Genomic DNA, 23,076 nt, shown 5'->3' on the forward strand with positions numbered 1-23,076 from the left:
CGGAAACTTACCAATCCGGAAGTCTAGCAACTTCAGTCATAAAACTGGATAGCCACGCATGTCTTCGCCATCAATGATCCCAGGATCCTTAAATAAGCCCCAGAGTGGCGATCACGATGTTGCTCAAGTGCATATGGCGTTAGTTCCGGCTTCACCACCTACCAACTGAAAGAGTTCCTAAGCGCTGAAGACCGATTTCCGTTTTCAAGGCCCAGATCAAACCTAGCTTGCTGTGCGCCCCAATTTCCTCAGGGTAGTGAGTCAAATTACCTCACAGTGGCCCACTACGTCGCCACAGAATTGACCCACCCAATCAACTCAGGCGGACCGCGCCCCTCCCCCTTTCCCTCAGACAGCGGCCTCAGCCTCTCAGGCCCTCCCTGGGCCTCGGTCCCGTGGTGTCCTCCTCACGGAGACAAGTTAGTCCCAGTTTTCAAGGCCCGGATCGAGGGCAGTGGCGAGAGCACCACCCGACCGGGCGTTGCCCGGCGCTCACAGCTGCCTTTGTCCCTCCCCACGGAATTGGAACCCAATAACCGCAGGGCGCTCTTGGAACCATGTGCTGCCGCCACCTCCGCGTCCGCCGCCGCCGCCGCGAGACCAGCCGCCCTCGCGCCGCGCTAGATGAGATGGTGACAGGACTCAGCACTACAAAATTCGGCGTCTAACGCTGCTCCGCCACTGCCGCCACCGCCACCTCTTTGTCTCCGCCAGTGCACACAACCCGGACCGCCTCGCGCACTCCCCGACGCCCCAAGTCCCCGAGGCCTCCGCGGCGCATTCCGCCAATCACAGAGCCGCAGCTCCTCCCGCCCCCGCCCTGATGCGACGCCTCCTGATTGGTGGGTAGCGTGTCTCCACGTGACCGGATTTTGTTGCCGGGCCCGCCCCTGTCACGTGAGTGCGCGGGCCTCTCTTCCTGCTTTCTTGACCCTCTCCGCCATTTAAAGAAACAGTACCGGGGGCGGGCCGAGCGACGCAGCCGGGACGGCAGCTGCAGCGCGGACCGGAGGAGCCATCTTGTCTCGTCGCCGGGGAGTCAGGCCCCTAACTCAAAGAAGCCCTGGCGCGCCCTCCCCCCCTTCCCGGTCTGGTAGGGCGAAGGAGCGGGCGCGCGGTCGATCGAGCGATCGGTTGGCGGCTCTTTCTCCTGCTCTGGCATCCAGCTCTTGGGGCGCAGGCCCGGCCGCCGCGGCGCGCGCCCGGTGGCCGTTGGCGCTCGCGCCGCGTCTTTCTTCTCGTACGCAGAACTCGGGCGGCGGCCTATGCGTTTGCGATTCGACGAGGAGTCGTCCGGGTGGTTGGCGGCGGCGGGCAGCTGCTCCGCCCCGCTCCCGGGGAGGCGGCGGCGGCGGGATTTGGCGCGGCCGGGGAAGCTGGGGTGGCCGGGGCCGGCCTGGAGGCCTGGCGCCACCCTTCGGGGCCTGCAAGGACCCAGTTGGGGGGGCAGGAGGGAGCCGGGGGATGGTTGGTGGTGGGCTTTCTACTTTGCCTTTTCCTCCTTATGCCGCCTTAGTGAGGGGCGGGAGCTCTGGCGGCAGCTCCGGGGTGGAGAAGCGAGCTCCGGAGTCGGAAGAGCTGTGTTTGCTTCCGGGCCTCGCCACCAGCTGGCCGAGTGACCTTAGGCAAGTCACTCAGTAATTTGTCTGCGCCTCAGTTTCCTCCTCTATCAACGTTTGTGGGATTGAAAGCGCTTTGTAAACCATAAAGCGTCGGTGGATGAAAGGAATGATTATTGTTCGTTATGGTTGGCTTTTTTTTTTTTTTTTGGAGTTGTAAGAAAACTTAGAAATCCCCAGTCCTTGGATATTGAACCTGGAAACATTGGATTGGAGATGGAGATCCCCAAACTCGCTGAAATTGTGTGCAGAAGTTAGTGGGAATATGCAATTTAGGGAAATGAGAATCCATCGCCAGCAAGTTTTCAGAGGGGGCTGTGACCCGGAAGAGTTAAGAACCACAGTTCCTTTGCCACAAGGAGGAAACTGAGGCTTAGATGTCATTTGGGACCCGTCACAACCAAGCTGAAGCCCCTGTTGAATCCCTGGGATATGTGAGCTGTTCTATGCATAGTGGATATTCGGGGTAACAACACTCCACTGTTTGGCTTCTGTTCTGAGTCCTTTCACTATGGGTTGCCTGAAGGCGGCTGATGCTTATGGTACAGTAACACCCAGTATAAAGCAGCTGAAACTAGGAGTGGATGTGTTCTCTAATGTCAAGAAGCCTATTCAATCTTTGGCCCAACAACTTTTTATTTTCTGGTGCCTGACTACCTTTCTGACTCTTTCACTGGTTATTTTCCATGACCATGGTTGCCATCCGTTACTTGCTCTTGTTTTATATTCTTAGCTCCGTGTGGTTGGTAGTGAGCAGGCTTATTTTTAAATGGTGCTGCCAAGTCCAGCTAATTAATGGTGCAGGTGGGTTTTTAGCAAGCTGTCTCACATGGAATTCCTGAAGATGTTTGTTTTTATTAATTGAAATTGACATTCTCTGGAAAGTTTTGTTAGAGCTTTTTCTGAACCTCAAAGTCAGTAGTTTGGAAGTGTTTCAAACCTTAACTTTCCTCCCCGCCTGCTTTGTATTCTCTTTGCTTGCAAGTGTGTTACTAAGATGGCCAAAATGCCAGTTTTTGCTTCTTTGTTAATCGTCAGCTGCTTTTTATCAGATTCCAGGCCATTGTCCAGCAAACACTATAGAAATGTTTGAACACTTGGATTTCAAACATGTTCGTTTTGTGGAGTGGTGCTTACCGTGGTACAGCTCTAAGTAAGCAAATGCAAACATACCTAAGTGTTTGTCTGTTAGGTGTTAGCCCGTTCTGCTATTTCTTATAAATGTCTGGAAAAAATCAATTGACTGTTCCCTTTACCTGGAGGGCAGAGACAAATGATCTCAATTCCAGAGAAATGACTGTTTTGGAGACAAATGTGTTGGTCTTTTAGCTCTTTTGTAATTAAATCTGGATGTACCTCAAAAGAATCTTGAGACTGTGGTGATACGATGCTTTCCTCAGGAGAAAGGAGGAGAAAACCAACTGGAACTCAAAGCTTGAAATTCTGTGACAAAACATGAACTGTCCAGAATAGGAGGTTGAAAGGGTTTCACTACAGCGTTCTGCACTCGCTGGAACCGATGTCTTTCAGTGTAATCACCGCATGGGCTCCAGATTTCCAGAATTTCAAGAACTGGATCTGGGACCTGGAAGAAACTACCAGGGTGTGACAGGAACTCGGAAGCTGGACGTTTTTGTTTTCAAATTTGAGGAGTGTTGTCCTTGTTTCGAAAGAGACAATGACTGAGCAAGCACTGCCACCAGCGCTGTTACTGGAAATTCGGAGACCTGAGTTTTCACCAAACCCTCAGTGCAAACTCTGGCGATGCTCCATCCAAAGTGAACTACGGTACTTGCCATTTTCCAAAACGCCTGTTTCTTTACCATCTCTGCACTTTGGTTCATGCTCTCTTCTCTATCCTGGAGTACCTTCCTCTGCTTCTTCATCTGTCAAAACTGCCATTTCCTCAATATCCAACTCAGATGCTGTCTTCTCCATGAATCTCTTAACCTTAGGCAGAAATTAACCTTTTTAAAGTTTTTTTTATTTTTTTTTGTGTATCTTTTCTTTATCTTCATATACAGTAGCTTATAAAGTACTTTTTTGTGTGCACTGCATTAGTTCTCTTTACAGGTAACAGTTCCTTGAAAGCAAGGGCCTTGTCTTGGGAACTTTTGCCCAGACATGTTAACTACATAGGTGAAGCTTTAGTAGAAAGAAGAAATTTAAATGAGACCAGGCTGTCGCCAAATAAGCAGTCAATAAATATTTGCTTAGTTGCTGTGTGATAACCTAATTATTATTGAAAAAGTCACTAATTATGGGCCATGTCTCTTCCTTTACTTCATGTTTTAATATTTTTTAATTCTAACTTTAAAAAGATTTTAGGGACCCCTCAGATGTGAAGAGAAACAGCCATATTGCATAGGGTATAATAGAGGGGGGCAAGGGTTTTATTCCCTGTATACCTTACTGTCTCCTGCTTAAGATGGAAGCATTAAAGTTAAGGATAAGTTCTACAAGTATTGATACGATGTTATAAGACAGTTTGTGAAAGGCATTGGAAAAGGAAGAACAGCAGTGTCTCCTTTGCTTTGGTGTTTGTATATCAACTTAAATCCAGTTCTCAGACCACCTGGGAGACACTTTGTTCTGCCCCACCAACCACTGCCCAGGAATCTGAATACAGATAAATTACTCCCCCAGAGTATGAGAATTGGAGCCATTCCTATTTGCTGCTTCCCTGAAACAGTTTGTCCTCAAGAGTCCAAAAACAGTCTTTGCCTGAGAACTCTCTGTTCTTATCATCACTGATTATTAATCATAAGCTCCACCGCCCCCGCCCCCCACCCCACCCCCAGCATTTGTCAAGAATCAGTATCCATTAGGCAGTGGTTGTGCTGACAGCAGCCCCAGCCCAGGGTCCTGTGTTTCTAATTCCAAGCATTTGTTATCTCATGTTTTGTCACTCTTCTCTCCAGTCCTGTGCCTCCTGGTTGCCGAGTGTTCACCTGGATCTTCTGATCACCTTTGTGCTATTCCATCAGCCTACAGATCTGGTACCTGGATTTTTGCCTATGGTGATGGATTCTGCCACCTCAGTACTGAAGAAGACATCATTCCAGTGGACCACTGTGATCTAGGAGGCGTATCCAGCGAATCATCATGATGTGGCCTTCACCTCCACTCCTGTCCTGTTCTACCCAGATTCAACACAGCCTTTTGTAGTGAAGTTCAACTTCTCAAGCCAAATAGCTGAAGCCGTTTTATCACAACAAAGGTTCAGCTTATTCCATAAGTGTGCATTTCGTTTCTCCAGTTAAAGCTTTCAGAGACACATAATAAATTTGGACCAGGGGATTTTTAGTTATCAGCACTGTCTGAAGAATGGCAGCATCTTTTTGAGAACCATATCGGACCACGCCCCACTGTCTCAAATGATTGAAATTCAGGAATTGTCTGATCTGGACCCCATTCTTTATCCATTTCAAATCTGTAGTAGCCTGCTGAATGAGCAAGCAGATATTCTGACCCGTTGGGATTAAAACAAAGGCACAGTGAACTCACAGCATCTTCTTTGGGATTACTCAGGAACCAGAACTTTTCACACAAATGTAAGAAATTCTACCAAGGAATCCCTTTACCTAACAGCATCTCACAAAGCTCCAATCAGATTCCAGAAAAGGCCTCTTGATACATCCAGGTAGAACCTATATGGTAATCCCTTATATTTATATAGCACTTTACAGTTTCAAAGCACTTTCACTGGCATTAATCTTAGTTACCAAATAACACAAATTGTAATCCCTTTTTTCAGATAAGGAAATGGAAATTTAAAAGTTATCCAAGGTTACACAGCTGCAAAATGGTAGAAGCCAGGCCTTCTGACTCCCAGTCCAGTTCTCTCTTTGGAATTAACTTAGCCTCTATTTTATGTGCTGTGTTAAAATAACTGGAGATTGGGAACCCCAGAAAAGTTTTCAACTTCCCGGTCTCAATCAGTGCCCTCAGTCAGTTAGGATGTCAGAGATGTGATTTTGCGATAGTTGTACCTGGACCTGAAGTCATCTCTGAGGTTTGGCAGTAGTAGACTGTCTACCCATTAGAAAACACAAAGCTACTTTTAGATCTTTCATTCATCTTTGTGGTCTTCCCAAAGATGGCCTAGTTGATTGGGGATCCCTGTTGATTCCATGTCTTCCTTTTTCTTATTTTTTTAATTCTTATTAATATTCCCAGACACCAACTCTGTGGTCCTCTATCCCCAAATTAATATTTACATAGAATGAGCCATCATTTTTTTTTAGAATAGTACTGTTCATATGTATGTGTGTGTATGTATATATTTGATATACACATGTAATATGTATCATATATAAAGAGCTTCTGTAGTCCAATAATGTGATAAAATACTGTAAAATGTGTCCCCTTCCCTGATTGTTACTGCAGTGTAGTGTATTAAAGGATCTCAAAAGGCTTACAGTAAAGAGCCTCATTTAGTTGTTTGGCCCAGTGTGTCCTAATTTAATCAAATACATAATGTTATTTTGGTAGCATTTCTTTTAATGGAATGGGAAAACTTCTTTAAAGCAATATAGCCAGTGTTTCCTGATTGCCAACATAATTGCCCTGGAGACCTAGGAATAAACAGTATCTTTGAAACTCTTCCCCCCTCCCCCCTTTTTTTCTTACCTTGGCAATAACTTCTTGAATTAGTATGTCTTCATCATCTGAGAACCCTACATCTTGACAGTTAGCTTTATTTTCTGTCAAAGAAACCTCTAGAAGATATGTGGGGATACATGGGAGAGGAGTGTGGGGAAGTTAATTCTGCCAGAAAGATAGATTAATTTTATGATGTTTAGCAATATACTTCTCTCATAGAATTGTGCTGTAAGTCTAGTTTAAGGGAACTACATCTCAGGTGAGTGAGGAGGGAAAAGGAGAAAAATAGAGTAAAAGGGAATGGGTCAGAAGGAGATACTTTCTTAGGATTTAAGTTGTGGCCCATTGAAATCTTACAATACTTGAAGTCATCCAGGCAAGGACTTCTTGAAATAATATTTACAAAGAAACTAATGCATTTTGCAGCCATTTGCTGACTGCAAAAAAAAAAAACCAGCGCTATTGTCACTTAAAACCAATAGCCTTGCCCTGATAGTCACTTAAAGCCCAATCAGGCAGTCTTGAGTTTGTAGCAGACTGGAATGTTAACTTTTTCATTTTGTAATGTGGCCCACATTAGAGAAGGAATAAATAGAAAAACGCTTTGGCTTACCACAGGCTTTGCTCACAGTTTCTGGTTTCTGTGACCTATTTTTTTTATTTCAGCATTTTGTGAACAACTTACTCTTAGATCATTGGTTTTCCAAAGGCTTTGTGGCCATGAAGCCCTTTGAATGAAAACTTTATGGAAGCCCAGAGTAAAAGTGAAGCTGCTCTGGAGGAAGCAGAAGTGGGGGGCCTGAAACCTGCCACAAGCATCTTACTTTACCATCATGGTGACACCTAAGGAGACTTCTTTACAACAACTAGAATTCTTCAGAACACAGTTTGGAAACCACTGCCCTAGACAACAGTGTATTCGACCTGAATCGCATTCTGTTGTGTACATCTACTCAACATGTCGGTGTTCAGTTGATAATGAGCATTCTTAGGAATACTCAGAGAAGTGCAAGAAGATGGACATATCTTTGCCCCCAAGATTAGTCGTGTGGGCTGAAAGTAACATCAAATGGACCTAGAATAATAGCCCTCTAACCACAAATAGACTTCCAGTGATTCCTGAATGATATAGCCAGAGAACAGTTTGTGCATTACACTGACAAACCCCCTTATTCAACTTCTTCCACAAACACCGGATGCTCTAGTGGTACTTAAAATGCATGACCTTGAAGTCTTGATCCTCCTTGAATACAGTAAACACCAAGTATTGAAGCTGATGTTAAAGTTGATGCCTCATTGAGACAGTATTAGACCAGCTATTCATTGGACCTCCCATCCTCAGCCATGGTACTCTACTTCGTGTGCAAGAGATAACCATAAACTATGAAAGCAGAATTCAGAGACTGGCAACATTACCTGAAAGGGCACCGGACGATTATTCATCTTTTCAAACTACATCACTATCACTCAGCCATTGGCAGTTACACTACTACTTGGGTTTTATTCGGTTTAACTGCTGTTTCCAGAATAAAGAAGCAAATAACCTTTGAAAAACTGCTAAAACAATTCCTTCATCACTGGCATATCTGCCTGTTCTGCTCAAAAATTAGGAGTACTCAGCTCTACATATAATACCTGATCCACAGGAGACAGTCTCTGAACACCCTTTTCTTGTGTGTGTAATTTAAAATGTGGCCATTGTAAAAATTTTCTTCCAGCCAATGAGAGAGTTTAAGACGAATCTTTTGATGTCTGATACCATCAGTTGTTGATGTTAAATGATATTTAGAGGTCGGCCTTTTGATCAGGCCTCGATAGCTTACTTGGTGGGCATCTCAAATTGCATATCTATCTTTTTCCTGGAAATGTAGACTAAACGTGGAAGGAAATCTACAAAGCCTGCAGCTAAAGAGTTTTATCAATAGACTCAAGCTTCTTGAGTCTTCCTAATGTCACAAGACCACAGTCCCTTATCCTTGTGGATGTTTCCCTGGAGTTTCATCTGTTTTAGCTGAATCACAGTGGCTGACTTCATTCCTTGTCATGAAGTACTCTCAGGCATTAAGACAACTTGTCTGTTCAGGAGGGATTTGATACATGAACTCCCAGACCAGATCACGTAGATCAAGCAGACTTTAATCCATGCCCTGAGAAAAAACCTTATTTCTTCAGAATCGACTTTAGGGCCAGCTGTCCTCAACTACTTTAATGAATGCACTGCTTAAAAGTTGGGAATGTTTCTTTATATCTTTGTCTCTTATCCTCTACACTAATTGTGATTATGTGACTCAGTATACAAATCATCAAACAAAGCCTAAGTCTGGTTATTCTGTACTGCTCATCTTCAACAAAATCTGATGACTAGCCTGCTTGTGTATATACAACTGTTATTTGTAAAGAAGAAATTGTCTACAAACTCGGTTTTTTCACTACCTTCATAATGTCAACTCGATTTTCTTTTTCTCCTGGACTTGACCGGAAGATACATTGATCTATCACTGCCAGTCATTCCCTTTAACCCTGTTAAAATAAGAAACTTAAAAGGTAAAGATGATTATCTGTTCAAGAGTCTGATGTATGCTGTGTATAAGAATTGATGATGGAAAAAGCCTGAAACTCAAACCTAGTAACTTACTATCTCCATGCCTCAGATCTCATCTTGCAGCAGTACCATTCAACCAGTCTGAGGCCTTGACTTGTTAATAAGATGATTCTCAGATGAGCTGAATTACAGAAGATGGAGACTTGATTACCAAAGAAAATAGGGCCAACCTTGATGAACCTGGCTCTCCCAACCCTGTCACTCCCAGATGTAGCATAGACTCCTAGACAGAACCTCAAGTCTGGATTTAAGAGATACCCTTCTCCTGAGCTGAAAGTTCTTGGGCAGATCAGCAGGAAAGTGAAAGTTGCTATACCTGACTGGCCCTTTAAGATCATAAAATTGTATCTAGAGTAAACTGTATGGATTAACCCTGGAATACTCAGGGTTAAAGCTAATTTACAGAACTTCAACATTAAACTGCCTGTTTTTCTAGATCTTAGCCTGGCTACTGACTGGCCCTGCTGAAGGTACCTTACTTCCTGTCTATTTACCTGACTCAGCCATTGCCTGCCTTTCTGACATGTTGCTGCAATCAGACATTGTCCTTCAGAAGACTACAGCTGATCTCGGCCATCTTATATCCAGTTCCACCAAGAAGTTTTGAACAGAAGCAATCTGTACTTCTGTACTCTACAGGACTTAATGTTCACAACAGGAAGGAGCATGCTACATACTCCTTGACCAGCAGCTTTTTTTTTTTAACTGCAGAGTAAGCCTCTGTGCCTGTATATATTAGATCATCATTTTCAGCACTTGGGACCCTTTCTGCCAGATCTGAAGGAGCAGAGCAGATTGAAAGCACTGTCCATTCCTCCATTCTGTGGTCATACAGAGATGAATCTGATTTACCAGTATTCACAGAAATGTACCAGTTCAACTTGGCAAAAGACTTAAAGGAACATAAAACTTTCCCACTGAACTTAAAATCCACCACTGACTTGAGGAAGTCTCACAGAACTATTTGCCAGCGGGAGGCTGGTTGTCCTGTTTCATGTCAACAAGACAGTTGGGCTCTCAGACTCGTGACGACTGAGTTTACTTACATTGAAACTCTTGTATCATCCAGATATGCTGTTGGACATGATTATTCCATTCAGATGGATTACAAGCCTCCTGAGTAGAGGACAAACTTAACTACTCATGATTTTTTTTGAGAATACTTTTATCATCAAGGAAGGAACAATGCCAGTGATTACCATTCAACTTTATGAGCAGAGATTAAACTTCTTCAGTATCTGGTCTTACCACTGACATCGGTTGGTTTTGATTGACCAGCCTCCATTCCATTCCTTTGTAATGACTCCCTGATGTTTCTTTGAACCTCCTCTCCCTTTCTTCAGTCCACATGGTTCAATCTGACCTGATCAATCAGCACAGTCCATCTCCTTGACCATAGTGATGGGTTCAGGATTGGTTTTGTGATTCAAGTTGGTCCAGTGATTCTCAACCCTAAGAGTTTTAGTGAACTACGAAAGAGAAGCTCTTTACTGAGATTGCTTAGCTCTGTAGGATGAAAAGCTCAAACCAACAGGGCCCAACATTTCAAATGAGCCAGTCGGAGAATGAAGCCAGTACAGAGGAAAATGGAGCCAAATGATGGAGAGACTTGAGTCCTGATGACAATGTTTGTGCCCCTGGATCAAACCGTGCCTGAAGCTAGTATATCCCCTGGACTTTTCAGTTATGTGAATCAATAAATACCCTTCTTTGCTTAAGTTACTTTGAGTTGGGTTTCAGTTACTTGAAATTGAGTCCTAAGATACTTGTCTACCAATATCAGAATCTTTAAGTATTAAACTAGAGGTCAAAGCTACACTGATAATATTTTCCAGTCCAGAAGATAGAATGGAACAAGAGCTGACATATTTAAGTTACTACAGAAGCATAAAAATTAATTACATGGTAGAGGAATATAGTAAAAAATCTAAATGTTTATCAGCAAAGAATTCGTTATAACCACTATAAAACACCTGGTTCAACCATATAAGAACATTTACATGTCTGTTGTAAAGAACGAAATACATTTATTACATATTGGCATGGAAAAATGGCCATAATTTATTAAGTGAAACAAACCATTGCTAGAAATACGTGTAGTATGAACTCATCTAAAAATTTGTGTTTATGTTCATAATGCATAGAAAAGTCTTAAACAGTGTAGATTACATGACTTTCAACTTTATACATTTCTGTATTTGAATATTTTACACTACTCACATTTAAACTCATTTTAAAATAAAGAATTTTTAAAATACAATGCTTACTGTTTGACCTTGACAAGTTACTTAACACTGAGCCTGTTTTGTCAAATAATTTAAAAGACCTGCCTTTATATTAGTGAATATTTAGATAAATATATTCATCCATTACTCAATCTGATTACTCTTGAACCTTTCTGAGCTCAGTAACTTCCTTAATTTTTAATGTCTGAGTGTATTTGGCTTATAAACTTTATAATTTCGGTGTTCATCAAAGATTATTCCAGTTCTCAACCAACAATCTATTTAAGACCTCTTGCAGTGTTCACACTAGGCAGAGAGAAGGATAAAGTCACATTTTCCTTGAAGTCTTTGAGTATTCTGATCTTCCTGCAAAGTCAGTCAATAATGGCCTTCTACTGCTAAATCCATTACATAAACATCTGAATGTTCAGCAGCACAAACCCCTCCCACCAGCATCCTGACTCTTGAAGTGTCGTTTTCTTCCTTCCCTGCCGGCTATTGCTCCTTTGTAGGTTCAGTTCTCAGTATTGGTATAGCGGATATCCATTGATTTTTGTCTCCTACCCCCACCTTTTTTTTAGTGATAGATACCCATTTTTCCTTCGGAATACTACTCTTTGCCATTCTGTGGGGATGCTGTAAATGACAGTATTTTTGTGTCATGCCCCCCTGTCTGACAGGTTGGATTGTGTGATCCACGCTTGTACAATCTAAATTCCCCTCCCACCAAGACTTTGAGTCTTAAGAGACGTGACACAAAATTACAGAAACTGAGTCCTGATTGTGGTGTCCCAAGGAAATCATAGGAGTTACATGAAGACATCCCCAAAGATGCCCTGGTTTCTGTTGTCAAACCTGATTATCCAGATTTTCCATTGTTTCTGAGACCACCGTATATCTTCACTGTTTTTGTCAAACAAAGTGGGGTTTTTTTGCTTGTAACCAAATGACTGGTTACAGAAATTGGTAACAGTTAAATAGTAGGCTTCAAACCCTCAGAAGCATGGGGGATCTGGAATTGATTATTGCACTGATTGAATTAAAGGCAGCAGGAACACTTGCTGTCTATGGGCTGGGGTGGGGGTGGAGGGCAGTGAGCCATTTACGATGGCGAAGAAGCTAGTAGAGATACTCCCCGTGTCATTGGAATCTTGTACCTCTTGAGAAAACATCTGGATGACCAGGTAGCTATTGATAGTAGAACAATCTGAAGTGGATAAGGAAGGTTAAGACCACTTGAGTTAGGCATGCTTAATTATAAACTAAAACTTGGAGATTGATTCCACAAGTTGCAGAATTATGAGGGTAATTTGCCATATTCGATCTTTTGTGAGAAGACAGTTTGAATAGAGACTGACTTATGTAATATTGGTATCTGGGAAGATTCAAAAGACTTGGAAATTTTCAACCCACATATATCTCAGGAATAAAAATGTAGGTCTTCCCATTAGTCAAAAACTCCTGACTGAAGGAAAAATACAGTGTATAGGCAAGGAAAAACAGAATGCACAGTTGGCTGTCCACAACCGCAAGTTCTGCACCTGGATTCAACCAACATGGATCAAACTTGACAGTTAAATGTGGGGATGTGGTACCCATGGGTGCAGAGAGCCAACTGTAGAATGCCATTTACCTAGGAGACTTGAGCATCCTGAGATGTCGGTATCCACTGGGGTCCTGGAACCAGCCACCTGTGCATACCTTAGGAGAACTACCGGCTCTAGCTCTGTGACCTGTGGAAATAAGTCTGTATAGTTTCTACCCATATTTCCTACCTTGTCTTTTTATCCCTCTCCTCCATTTCAGTACTTTGCCCCTCACATTTCCTCGCTGAAGTTTGAGCATGATCCAAGTTACCCCAGTCAAGCCCTTTCAAGCCAAAGCTGATGCTAAAAGATATAATCTTCCAAGATTTTTCTTTAAAAATTAAAAAGGTGATAAAATTATGCATAATATAAAATGTATCATCTACATCATTTTAAGTATATTTTGTGTGTCATATTTAAGTGTGCTTTTGGTATCATATCCAAGAAATCACTGCTAAATCCAATGTAACAAAGCTCAGCCCTTGGAACTGAGCTATTCTGCTGGCAGTGTTCCCCCAAAGTACTACATATGGGTGTGCTGGTGATTATTATATACCAGTAACTCCATAGATTGTAGACTGTCAAGATGGGGTTAAGATCTAGGGGAGAATGACTATCACCCAGAAATCTAGATTTGACACTGAATGTGATAACTAGAAATCATTTTAGATTATTTCCCCTGGGAAGATGGAATTCATTTTCTCCAGTATGTTGAATGGAGTCATTTATAAAACTGTTCTAAAGAATGCATGTACTGGAAAGCCAAGGGTAGACAGCTGCGTTTGCCTACTCAGTGTACTTTCCCCCCCTTTTTCTGAGAAGAGCACCTCACCTTTCCTTTGGGAAGCTAGCCAGCAGATGATATGTAAGAGGCGTGTAAGTTCCTGTTACTGAGATTTCCTCAGTTCAGGTTCTTGATTTTCTTGAATGTTAAGCTGCTCTGATTCTTGAGAGCTGCCTCATATCCCTCCAATAAATTACACTGCCTGAGAAGACTGTTAACCTATCACTGTACAAGGTACCTCCTGTATAACCATATGCAGAGGCTCAGTTGCCAGAGTTGAGTTTTGTCGTTACAGTCCAAGAGCGCAGCCAAAGCAGTGGCCTTCCTGTGCCTTAGGTCTTCTTGCCCTATAGACGGTCTGAGAAAGCTCGTCCAGTTTCACGGCTCTGTGGTTTCTGACTGTATGTTGATAAATTTCAGATTCCTATCTTAAGTCCAGGCATATTCCCTGAGCTCCATGTCTGAATGACCACCTGTCATCTGGATATTCCCCCACTTGTTTAGCATCCAGATACCTTGCAGAGTAGGAGATGGCAACCCACTCCAGTGTCCTTGCCTGGAAAATCTCATGGACCGAGGAGCCTGTCGGTCTACAGTCCATGGGGTCACAAAGACTCCACATTAAGCATACGCACGGGCACACCGGACAGCGCTAACCCTGCTGTTTCCCTTCAACCTGCTGTTCTTGCACTGTTTCCTTTTCTTGATAAATGGCACCCTCCTCCACTGTTTCTCAAACCACAACACAGACAGAATTCTTGACGCTTTCTTCTCTCTCACCCCAGATATCCTAGTCAGCCATTAAATCCCGTGACGTGTCATTTCAGTACACCCCGCCACCATCTCCATGCCATCGCGTGTGTCCATGGGAAGCGTCTGTTGCTGGGACTTGGCGCCTTTCTAGTGGTGTCACTCCCAAACACTTGTCTTCCTTCAGCCCATTCTTGGAAGAGCTGATTGTGTCACTCCTCTGCCTAAAATCTTTTAGTCGTTTCCCCCATTATTTCACAATAAAATCTAAACTTTTATTATAAAACTTTATCCTTGTTTTACAAGGCTCTTGATTATCTTACTCTTCCACTTTGTAACTTCATTATCTTTCACCATGTCAAACAGTAACAGCCAGTTTTGTATGTTGGAGTTTCCTATAATATTTCATGTGAAAAAAGAGAGAAGGGGAAGAGTCCATTAAGAGAAAAAATCAAATTCCATTAAAACTCAGAACTACCCAATTAATTAATTACTGCCGCAAATACTGTAGTTTATTTTCTTCCAAGTTTCTCTTTTCATGAAGTTTCTCAATTAAATCTGATATGTGGAACTGCTATACAAACAGAACTCCAGTAAGGTGACAAGAGAACAACCAGATCCATACCTCACATCATACACATAAAATACCAGAAGGACTACAGATTTAAATGCTGAAATGAAGATTATTGGAAGAATTTTTTGGAGACTATGATTTTATAATGGGAGATCATAAGCAAAACAACAAGCCTAGAAACCCTAAAGGAAATTACATATTTGACTGCATAAGCAGAAATTTGGGGAACCCTTCTGTAAAAGATGCATGATAGACTGGGGAAATATTCCCCACATAAATGACAGATGAAGATTAATATAGCTAATATACAAAGAGTCACCACAAATTCATCCCTACAAAACAATCACACCAGTAGAGAACACCCAATAGGCAACCCAACAGTAATAGTCAGCAACCATTTATTTAGTACTTGCTGTGGACTAGCTAGAGTTTTGGATACTTTACAAGTATATCTCTTTGAATTCTCATAAGTTACCCTATGAAATAAATAATATCCCTGTTTTTCAGCTAAGGAAATAGGCTCAGAGAAATGAAGTAACTTGCCCAAGTCATACAGTGGGTAGTCACACATCTTAAACCAGGACACAGACTTCAGTAGAATGACTACAGAATCCTTGAACCATTACGCTTGTCTGCATTCCAGTAAGCATATGAAAGAGGATCAAGTGTACATGTGGTCAGTAAGATGTAAAGCAAAGCAACAAGGCACCATAAGTCACTGTCAATCAGATGGCAACAATCTGTCAATCAGAAGAGCAGTGACCTCTGGTACTGGCAAGAATTAGGGTCAGTGAAAACTTCCATACATTATGGATGGGAATGTGATTTGTTCCAGCGTTTTTTAGAAGGTAATCTCATATTGTTTAAAATTTTTAAATGCATCTTGTGGCTCAGCTGATAAAGAATCCGCCTGCAATGCAGGAGACCTGGGTTTGATGCCTGGGTTGTAAAGATCCCCTGGAGAAGGGAAAGGCTACCCACTCCAGTATTCTGGCCTGGAGAATTCCATGGACTGTATAGTCCATGGGGTCGTAAAGACTCAGACACGACTGAGTGGCTTTTCTTTTTTCTTTAACCCAACAGTGCTACTTCAAAGACCCCATCTCAAAGAACTAAGAGCACTGAGATATAAATAAGGACATCCATACAACAGGTTTACTGCAACATGCCTATGGTAACAGAAGAATGGAAATAGCCCATCAAAAGGAATGCTTGAATCACTTATAGAAGAGCTATATTCTGGAGCATTATGCAACTGTTAAAATGAGTGAGATATCTAGCTCCTAACCTCTGGCATGTCGATGATGTATTTCTTAAGCAAAAAGAAATTTTCAGAGTTATGTATATCAGGAGAACCCAGTTTTGTGAAAGTGAAACGTACAGATGTGTTTAAATGGTCATGAAAGAAAGGCGGAAGGACATGCAGCAGGCTGAACAGTGGAAGTCACTCAGTCGTGTCCAGCTCTTTGTGAACCCCTTGGACGGTACAGTCCATGGAACTCTCCAGGCCAAAAGACTGGAATGGGTAGCCTTTCCTTTCTCCAAGGGATCCTCCCAACCCAGGGATCAAACCCAGGTCTGCACTGCAGGAGGATTCTTTACCAGCTGAGCTACAAGGGAAGCCCAAGAATACTGGAGTGGTAGCCTATCCCGTCTCCAGGGGAACTTCCTGACCCAGGAATCGAACCAGAGTCTCTTGCACTGCAGGCGGATTCTTTACCAACTGAGCTATCAGGGAAGCCCTGCAGCAGGCTGCTATGGTTTAAAATAAAGGGTTTGGAGAAAGTTAGGACTTTATACATATTGGCATTGTTTTAGTACTTATTGAAAACACTTTTTTTAAATTTAGGAACATACTCATTTCTAAGAAAAACAATGTATAATTTTAAGAAGCAACTAGAACTTCCCTAGTGGTCCAGTGGTTAAGAATCTGCCGCCAATGCAGGAAACATGGGTTTGATCCTTGGTCTTGGAAGATTGCAGATGTTGCAAGGCAACTAAGCCTGTGAGCTGCAACTCCTGAAGCCCATGCTCCCTAGAGCCTGTGCTATGCTAGCAAATCCACTGCGGTGAGAAGCCCACACTGACCACAGGTAGAGAAAGCCTGTGCATAGCAACCAAGACCCGGTACAGCCAAAGATAACATTTTTTTTAGAAAAAGAAGAAGCAGTTGGATTGCATTTCATATTAGAATATGCTAATAGAGTGACGATCAAAAAAGAGAGCAGCAAAGAGTGCCGGTTGCTTGCGTCCTACATGTTGAGGGTTGCCCTTGGAAGGTGCTTGGCTTCCAGGTGACTAGTCTTCAGCCATTGGTTAGGCCACTGTCTGTAGCAGAAAAGGGGCTATCCGATGCGGCGCCCTTCTGACAAAGACCTGTTGTCTCCCTGTATCTGCTCTTCCCAGAGTAAACACCACATTTCCCAGCCTTCCTTGAAGATAGAACCCGTTGATTCAATTTTTGCTTGTGAGGTGTGAGCAACTTCTGGGATCGTCCTTGAAAGAGTATGTGCCCATCTCCTCCCTTCATTCTGCAGGGTAGAATGTGGGCTTGATGGCTCGAACTTGAACACATCACTTGATCCATGAAGGAGAAGGCGCTATGTGTGAGTGGTGCTGGAGCCACAAGTGAGAAGGAGCCTGGGTGAATGATGAACATGGAGCCGCCATACCAGGCCTAACCTGTTTACCTCTGGACTTGCTTTAACTAGAAATAAAAGTACATCCTCTTTAAATAACTGGTATTTCAGGTTTTCTTTTCCTCACAACTGAACCAAGTTGCCCACAAGTGCTTTGATGGACATATTTCTTGCTCCTCGGAAGTAAGGCTATGACAAACCTAGACAGCAGATTATAAAGCTGGGGCATCACTTTGCTGACAAAGGTCCATATAGTCAAAAGCTAGATTTTTCCAGTAATCATGTACAGATCCGAGAGTTGGACATTAAGAAGGCTGAGCACTGAAGAATTGATGCTTTTGAACTGTGGTGCTAAAGACTCTTTCTTGAGAGTCCCTTGGATTTTAAGGAGATCAAACCAGTCAATCTTAAGGAAATGAACCCTGAATATTCATTGGGGGGACTGATGCTGAAGCTGAAGCTCCAATACTTTGGCCACCTGATGCGAAGAGTTGACTCATTGGAAAAGACCTTGATGCTGGGAAAGATCGAAGGCAAAGAGAGAAGAGGGCAGCAGAGGATGGGATTGTTAGAAAGCATTGCCGACTCAATGGACATGAATTTAAGCAAACTCTGGGAGATAGTGGAGGACAGAGAAGCCTGGTGTGCTGTAGTCCGTGGGGTCACAATAAGTCGGACTTGACTTAGTGACTAAACAACAACAAATTTCTTAGAAACACAGAATTCCATTTGTTGTGATTTTATACTACTAAAACAATGTGCTCCTAGCTGGACTGATAGCGGGCAGTGCTCTATGTGGATGTCTGGTTGGGTCATGAACCAGGCATATATCTCCCATCATAAATTAGGAATTTGGCCCCTCGCTTTGTTAGTTAGGTGCCCCTTCTTTATATTCTCAGAGCTCCCCACTGTTGCCTTTGCCTCCCCAATATCCATCCCCACTTCTTTTGATAACTGCACATCAATTGCCTGCTGGGTTTTCAGCCCTCCTCCAGTTTTATCCCGCTGCTGACTACCCATGGCTCCGAGGTGAACACACGATGCAGATGAACCTACCAGAGCCCTGCAGCCCCTTGGCCAGGGTGGTCAGAAAAGAATGAGTATATGATCCCAGCCACAGCAGTCTTAACAAACAGAATTTTGGCGGGGTGGTGAGCGAATATTTTTTAAACAACAGCAAAAGGCATTTCCTTTTGCTTTTAACTTGCTGAACTTAGAACTGTAAGGTTGCAAGCCTGGCACTGTTGGCAACCATCTTGCTACCACAAGATTGCCTCTCTGAGAATGGAACCTACATGGCAACTAAGGAACAGAATCCCAAAGACATTTTTGTGTGCTGGATCCAGCCATGCCTGAAGCAAAACCAACCCTGGACATTTTTTGTAAGTCAACAAATCCACTTTCTGCCTATTCAGGTTGAGCTGTCATCTCTTCATGAAGTGGACAGAGTCCTGACTAAACCATTCCAATTCACCTTATTGCCAGCACCTGCCACACAGAACATATTTAGGAAATATGAGATCACCTTGTAAAAGGCAAGCTAGAACCTGTTAACTAGCAGACTGAGCCGCGGAGTTTCTGCACTGGCAAAGCTGAGGATGCTGGCGAGCCACTTAACCTCTCTAAGCCTGCTTCTTTATAAAAAGAGGGATAGCAACAGTCCGTACCTCAAAGATTGAGTATTAGGAGAGAATGATGTGCACACAGCACTGAACAGAGGTCGAGGTACCTAGTAAGTTCTCAGTAAATGCCAATAATGGTGTTACTAAGGCAACAATTCCCTGAAAGCCTCAACTCGGCTAGACAACCATTCTCTTGCTATCTTTTTAACCTCAACGTGCCAATGTTCACAGAATGCACTATTACTCCTACTCTTTTATAAGGAAAATCAATTCCTTATTTGCCCCATCACCATTGGAGTGCTGGTATCAGCAAAACATGTCACATTCCATTCCTCTCATGGGCTGAGGTCCGTGGACAACACGTGGGCCAGTTGGCCTGTTAGCAGATGTGGTAGGAAGCCTGGATGAAGGAGGTCCGATTCCTGTTCATAGAAATATGTCCTCCTTCATCTGTATCAGATCAGACAGACGGCTTGGGAGCCTGGGCACATTCCAGAGGGTTGGTCAGATCAAGAACCAGCATTCCCACTGCTCCTTGTGTTTAAAATATGTATATTTAATATACAGAGTTAAGACCCTGATCCTTAACATAAATAAAAATACAAGATGTTTTCCTAGTCAGGTCTAATTCTGAATCTCTCAGAAGCCCTTGCATCTCCTGCATCGGTAGGTGGATTCTTGACCACTAGCAATGCCTGGGAAGCCCAGGAGATGCAACAGACCCGGGTTCAATCCTGAAGATCCCCTGGAGGAGGAAATGGCAGCCCACTCCAGTATTCTTGCCTGGAAAACCCCGTGGAGAGAGCAGCCTGGCAGGCTATAGTCCATGAGGTCGCAAAGAGTTGAACTTGACTGAGCATACGCCCTGAAGACCTTATGACTTTATCCCCTTGCCATCCTTAACTACCTTTAAGTCTTAGGGAAAGTAGGTGATATCAGACCTACTTGTTAGGCCTGGGAAATAGGCCGAAGCTGACTGCATCAATTGGCTAGCTCTGTGGGCCTTGGGGCACCCCAGGCTCATCCTCGTCACTCGCTGAGGCAACCGCAGCAGAACAGAAACACCCCAGTCATTGACTCAGCGTCTGGCCTCGCCCCTCTGGACAGGAGCTCTGACTTCCCGGGTTTGGAAGGAGCCTGGGACTGTTTGAAGCCGGGAAGAAGACAGTTCACCCAGAGAAAGTATTCAAGTGCAGACACTGTTTTAGGTGGTCTAGGACTTCAGGCATACACAGATCAGGGTTTCAAAGCCTTCACAGGTTGGTAGGGAGGGAAGGTGGGACAGGGTGACCAAGGAGCCCAGACTTTGCTGACATGCTCAGAAGACAGCGGCAACAGTCCTCACCCAGGTGGCGCTGTGGTACAGAATCCGCCTGCCAATCCAGGAGATGCAAGGGATGCGGGTTCAATCCCTGAGTCGGGAAGATCCCCTGGAGAGGGAAATGGCAGCCCACTCCAGTATGCTTGCCTGGGAAACCCCACGGACAGAAGAGCCTGATGGGCTACAGTCCATGGGGTCACAAAGAGTCAGACGCGACTGAGCACACAAAAAGAGCAACAACAGTCCTCGAAACATCCCTTTTTCAGAACACGTCGTTCATAGTGCACTGTGAGCTGACTTTTTAAAATAAATACTCCATTTGCTTCTCCACAACCAGCACAATTATACCACAGTATATTCTGTGTATTTTACAGCATTTGTTTTCCAGTGTGATCATTTGTGTTATACCACAAGTTTTGAAGAGACTATGACAAAGCAAGCATGAAATCAGAGTCCAGGGACACACACACACACACACACACACACACACACCACCACACACACACACACACACACACACACACACACACACACACACCACCACTGTGCTGATAGCCCAGGGAGCCACCCCCAGAGGCAGGGCCTCGCTGGGGTCTCCATGGCAATGGGAGGGGATGGCCCTCTTCAAGAGCCCTACACAGGAAGTAGGTAGTTACATATCTTCTTCCCATCACTTCCTGACCCAGAACAAGCCCTTCAACTACTTTGGGCGGTTTCATTATCTCTAACTATAGGAAAACCTGCAATAATCAAAAGTTGAAGAATTTCAAGAAACCTCAAGTCTTTAACAGGCATCCTTGGCTTGGGCCGAAAAGCAAATCGATACCAAATTGTTCTTAGCACTTTGCCAAATGGGATGCAGTTTCCTTGTGCCTGGGGCGCCCAAAAAGGGAACGAGCGCTCAGGCTGTGTTTATGGCTCTCTGCCTGGATACCTCTCTGAGTTCCCTCTTTGAAGGCGAAGAGCTCTGCTCTAATAGCATTCTGTCCCCCAGAGCCTGGCCTTGCCTGCGTGAACCTGTTTCATGATAACTGGATACTGTTGGCTTCACTTTCTGTACTTGTCCTTGGGCCTACCAGCCTAAGAAGGAGAAGCGGAACCTGCTTTTGCTCCTCCTCCCCGGCTTCTCTTATTCCGTGCTCTACCTTCCACTCAAAATTCGAGTCAAGCCTCCACGTGCCCCATACATGGGCCTTAACAGGAAACCACGTCCTTTTATGCATCTGCACGTGTCAGGACTATGCTGAGGGTATCTTGAACACTGTCTCCAGCCCCGGCTCCTTCCCCCTTCTCTAGTCCTCGAGTGTCCACCTTCCCCTAACCCCTGCCTTCTGAAATTTCATATTCAAGGAGGCACTGAAGATATATCAAGACTCATACAAGATAATGACTTCCCTGGCAGTCCAGTAGCTAAGACTCCTCACTCCCAATGCCCAGGGGGCCCAGGTTCGATCCCTGTTCAGGGAACTAGCTCCCACACACCGCAATTAAGAATTCGCATGCCACAGTGAAAATCAAAGATCCTGTGTGCCACAACTAAGACCTAAAATAGCCAATTTTTTTTTTTTAATTTTAAGTAAAAGACTCCTACAAGATAAAGGGATATAAGAAATTTGGAAACTTCACATGAAGATGGCTCCTAAGAACCTGAGTCAAGATGTAATATGACAGGACCAGTTACATAATTATGGGGCCCAGTGCAAAACAAAAATTAAGGGGCCTTTGTCAAACCTTAGGAAGAATTTCAAGATGGTGACACCAGAGCATTGAGCCAAACTTGAGGGCCTCCTGAGCATGGGGCTCTTTGAAGTATGGGGCCCCATGACTGCACAGGCCACATGCCCAGGAATCTGGACCTGGTGATATATTTCACCCAAATGCCCTTTGGTTCCCAGACTAAAACACATCCATGCCGCCCAGTCTGCCACCATTTGGGGTCCTTATTACAACATATGGTAATAACACTTACTAGAGCTGGGAATGGAGCTAAGCCCTCTGCCTTTAATAGCTCAGTTAATACTCAGAGTACTCCAGCCATCACAAAGGAGGAAAACCAGGGTCCCTCAGTTTGTAGAGACCAAACCTCATCCTTCAAACCCCAGATCTCTCAGCCTCAAAAGGAATGGGGCCCACGACAGTAGACAGTATGAACAGAGGCGTTATAGGCACCCGAACGCTCCAGGAGATTCTGATATAATAGAAAAATAACTTCGTTTAGCAAACACGTAGTACACACCAGGCACTGGGCCCTGCGGTTTACAGGCACCTTCTCATTTGACAAGATTCTGGTGTGAATTATATTCTATAAACTTAATACAAGAAGCTTCCCATACTTTATTTCTGTAGGTCACTTAATACTCTCTTGAGTCAGCTAGCCCTACGCCCAGCCATGCTGTCCTTGTGATGCCAGAAAAAGGAGGCCCCTGCTTGGCAGGCACCACATGGAGGCCACTCCACCTGCTCATGGACAGCCTGGCCAAAGACCGCTTTTCCTCCTGGTGTCCAGGAGCACTGGTCCTCACCTCAGATCTATATCTGGACCTTCACCTTCTCCAGGCCCCCATGGTATAGTTCAGCATTCCCCAAAAGGAAACATGAGAACAAGCAAGACCTAAGTCACCTCCATGTTTGAACAGCTCCCAAACCTTGTACCCCTTCTGATTTTGAACTTCTCCATGACCTAGACAGGTGGGCAGAGGGATATAAGGCATTCTAGCCTCCTTTTGCTGAGGCTGGACTGGGAAGAGGA

At 44.0% G+C, this 23,076-nt stretch overlaps 2 protein-coding genes across 35 annotated transcripts in view; one reads left to right on the forward strand and one right to left on the reverse strand.

The window, feature by feature from the left end:
- Positions 1-837, reverse strand: part of MORC2 (MORC family CW-type zinc finger 2) — a 41,687-nt gene extending 40,850 nt beyond the window's left edge. For 15 of the 34 annotated variants that reach the window (XM_069556943.1, XM_069556947.1, XM_069556945.1 and 12 more), the window contains exon 1: positions 12-804. The gene's annotated coding sequence lies outside the window, so the exon portion shown is untranslated. Of the gene's footprint in view, positions 1-11 lie in introns of all 34 variants that reach the window. The other 19 variants (XM_069556960.1, XM_069556938.1, XM_069556955.1 and 16 more) reach the window with 7 other exon arrangements.
- TUG1 (taurine up-regulated 1) lies at positions 117-6,058 on the forward strand. Its single transcript, XM_069557025.1, has 5 exons — positions 117-138; positions 353-614; positions 715-842; positions 1,059-3,407; positions 4,541-6,058. The coding sequence occupies exons 1-4, from the start codon at positions 117-119 to the stop codon at positions 1,514-1,516; spliced, it is 870 nt and encodes a 289-aa protein (XP_069413126.1). The 3' UTR covers positions 1,517-3,407; positions 4,541-6,058.
- Positions 6,059-23,076: the final 17,018 nt, after the last annotated feature.

The sequence above is a fragment of the Ovis canadensis genome, chromosome 17 (assembly GCF_042477335.2).
Source record: "Ovis canadensis isolate MfBH-ARS-UI-01 breed Bighorn chromosome 17, ARS-UI_OviCan_v2, whole genome shotgun sequence".
NCBI classification, from domain to species: Eukaryota; Metazoa; Chordata; class Mammalia; order Artiodactyla; family Bovidae; genus Ovis; species Ovis canadensis.

Coding starts and splice junctions, on each gene's coding strand:
- TUG1 (XM_069557025.1), top strand. CDS start 117: ATGTTGCTCAAGTGCATATGGC. Junction 139..352: donor GTTGCTCAAGTGCATATGGC/GTTAGTTCCGGC, acceptor CCTTTCCCTCAG/ACAGCGGCCTCAGCCTCTCA. Junction 843..1,058: donor GATGCGACGCCTCCTGATTG/GTGGGTAGCGTG, acceptor CCTAACTCAAAG/AAGCCCTGGCGCGCCCTCCC.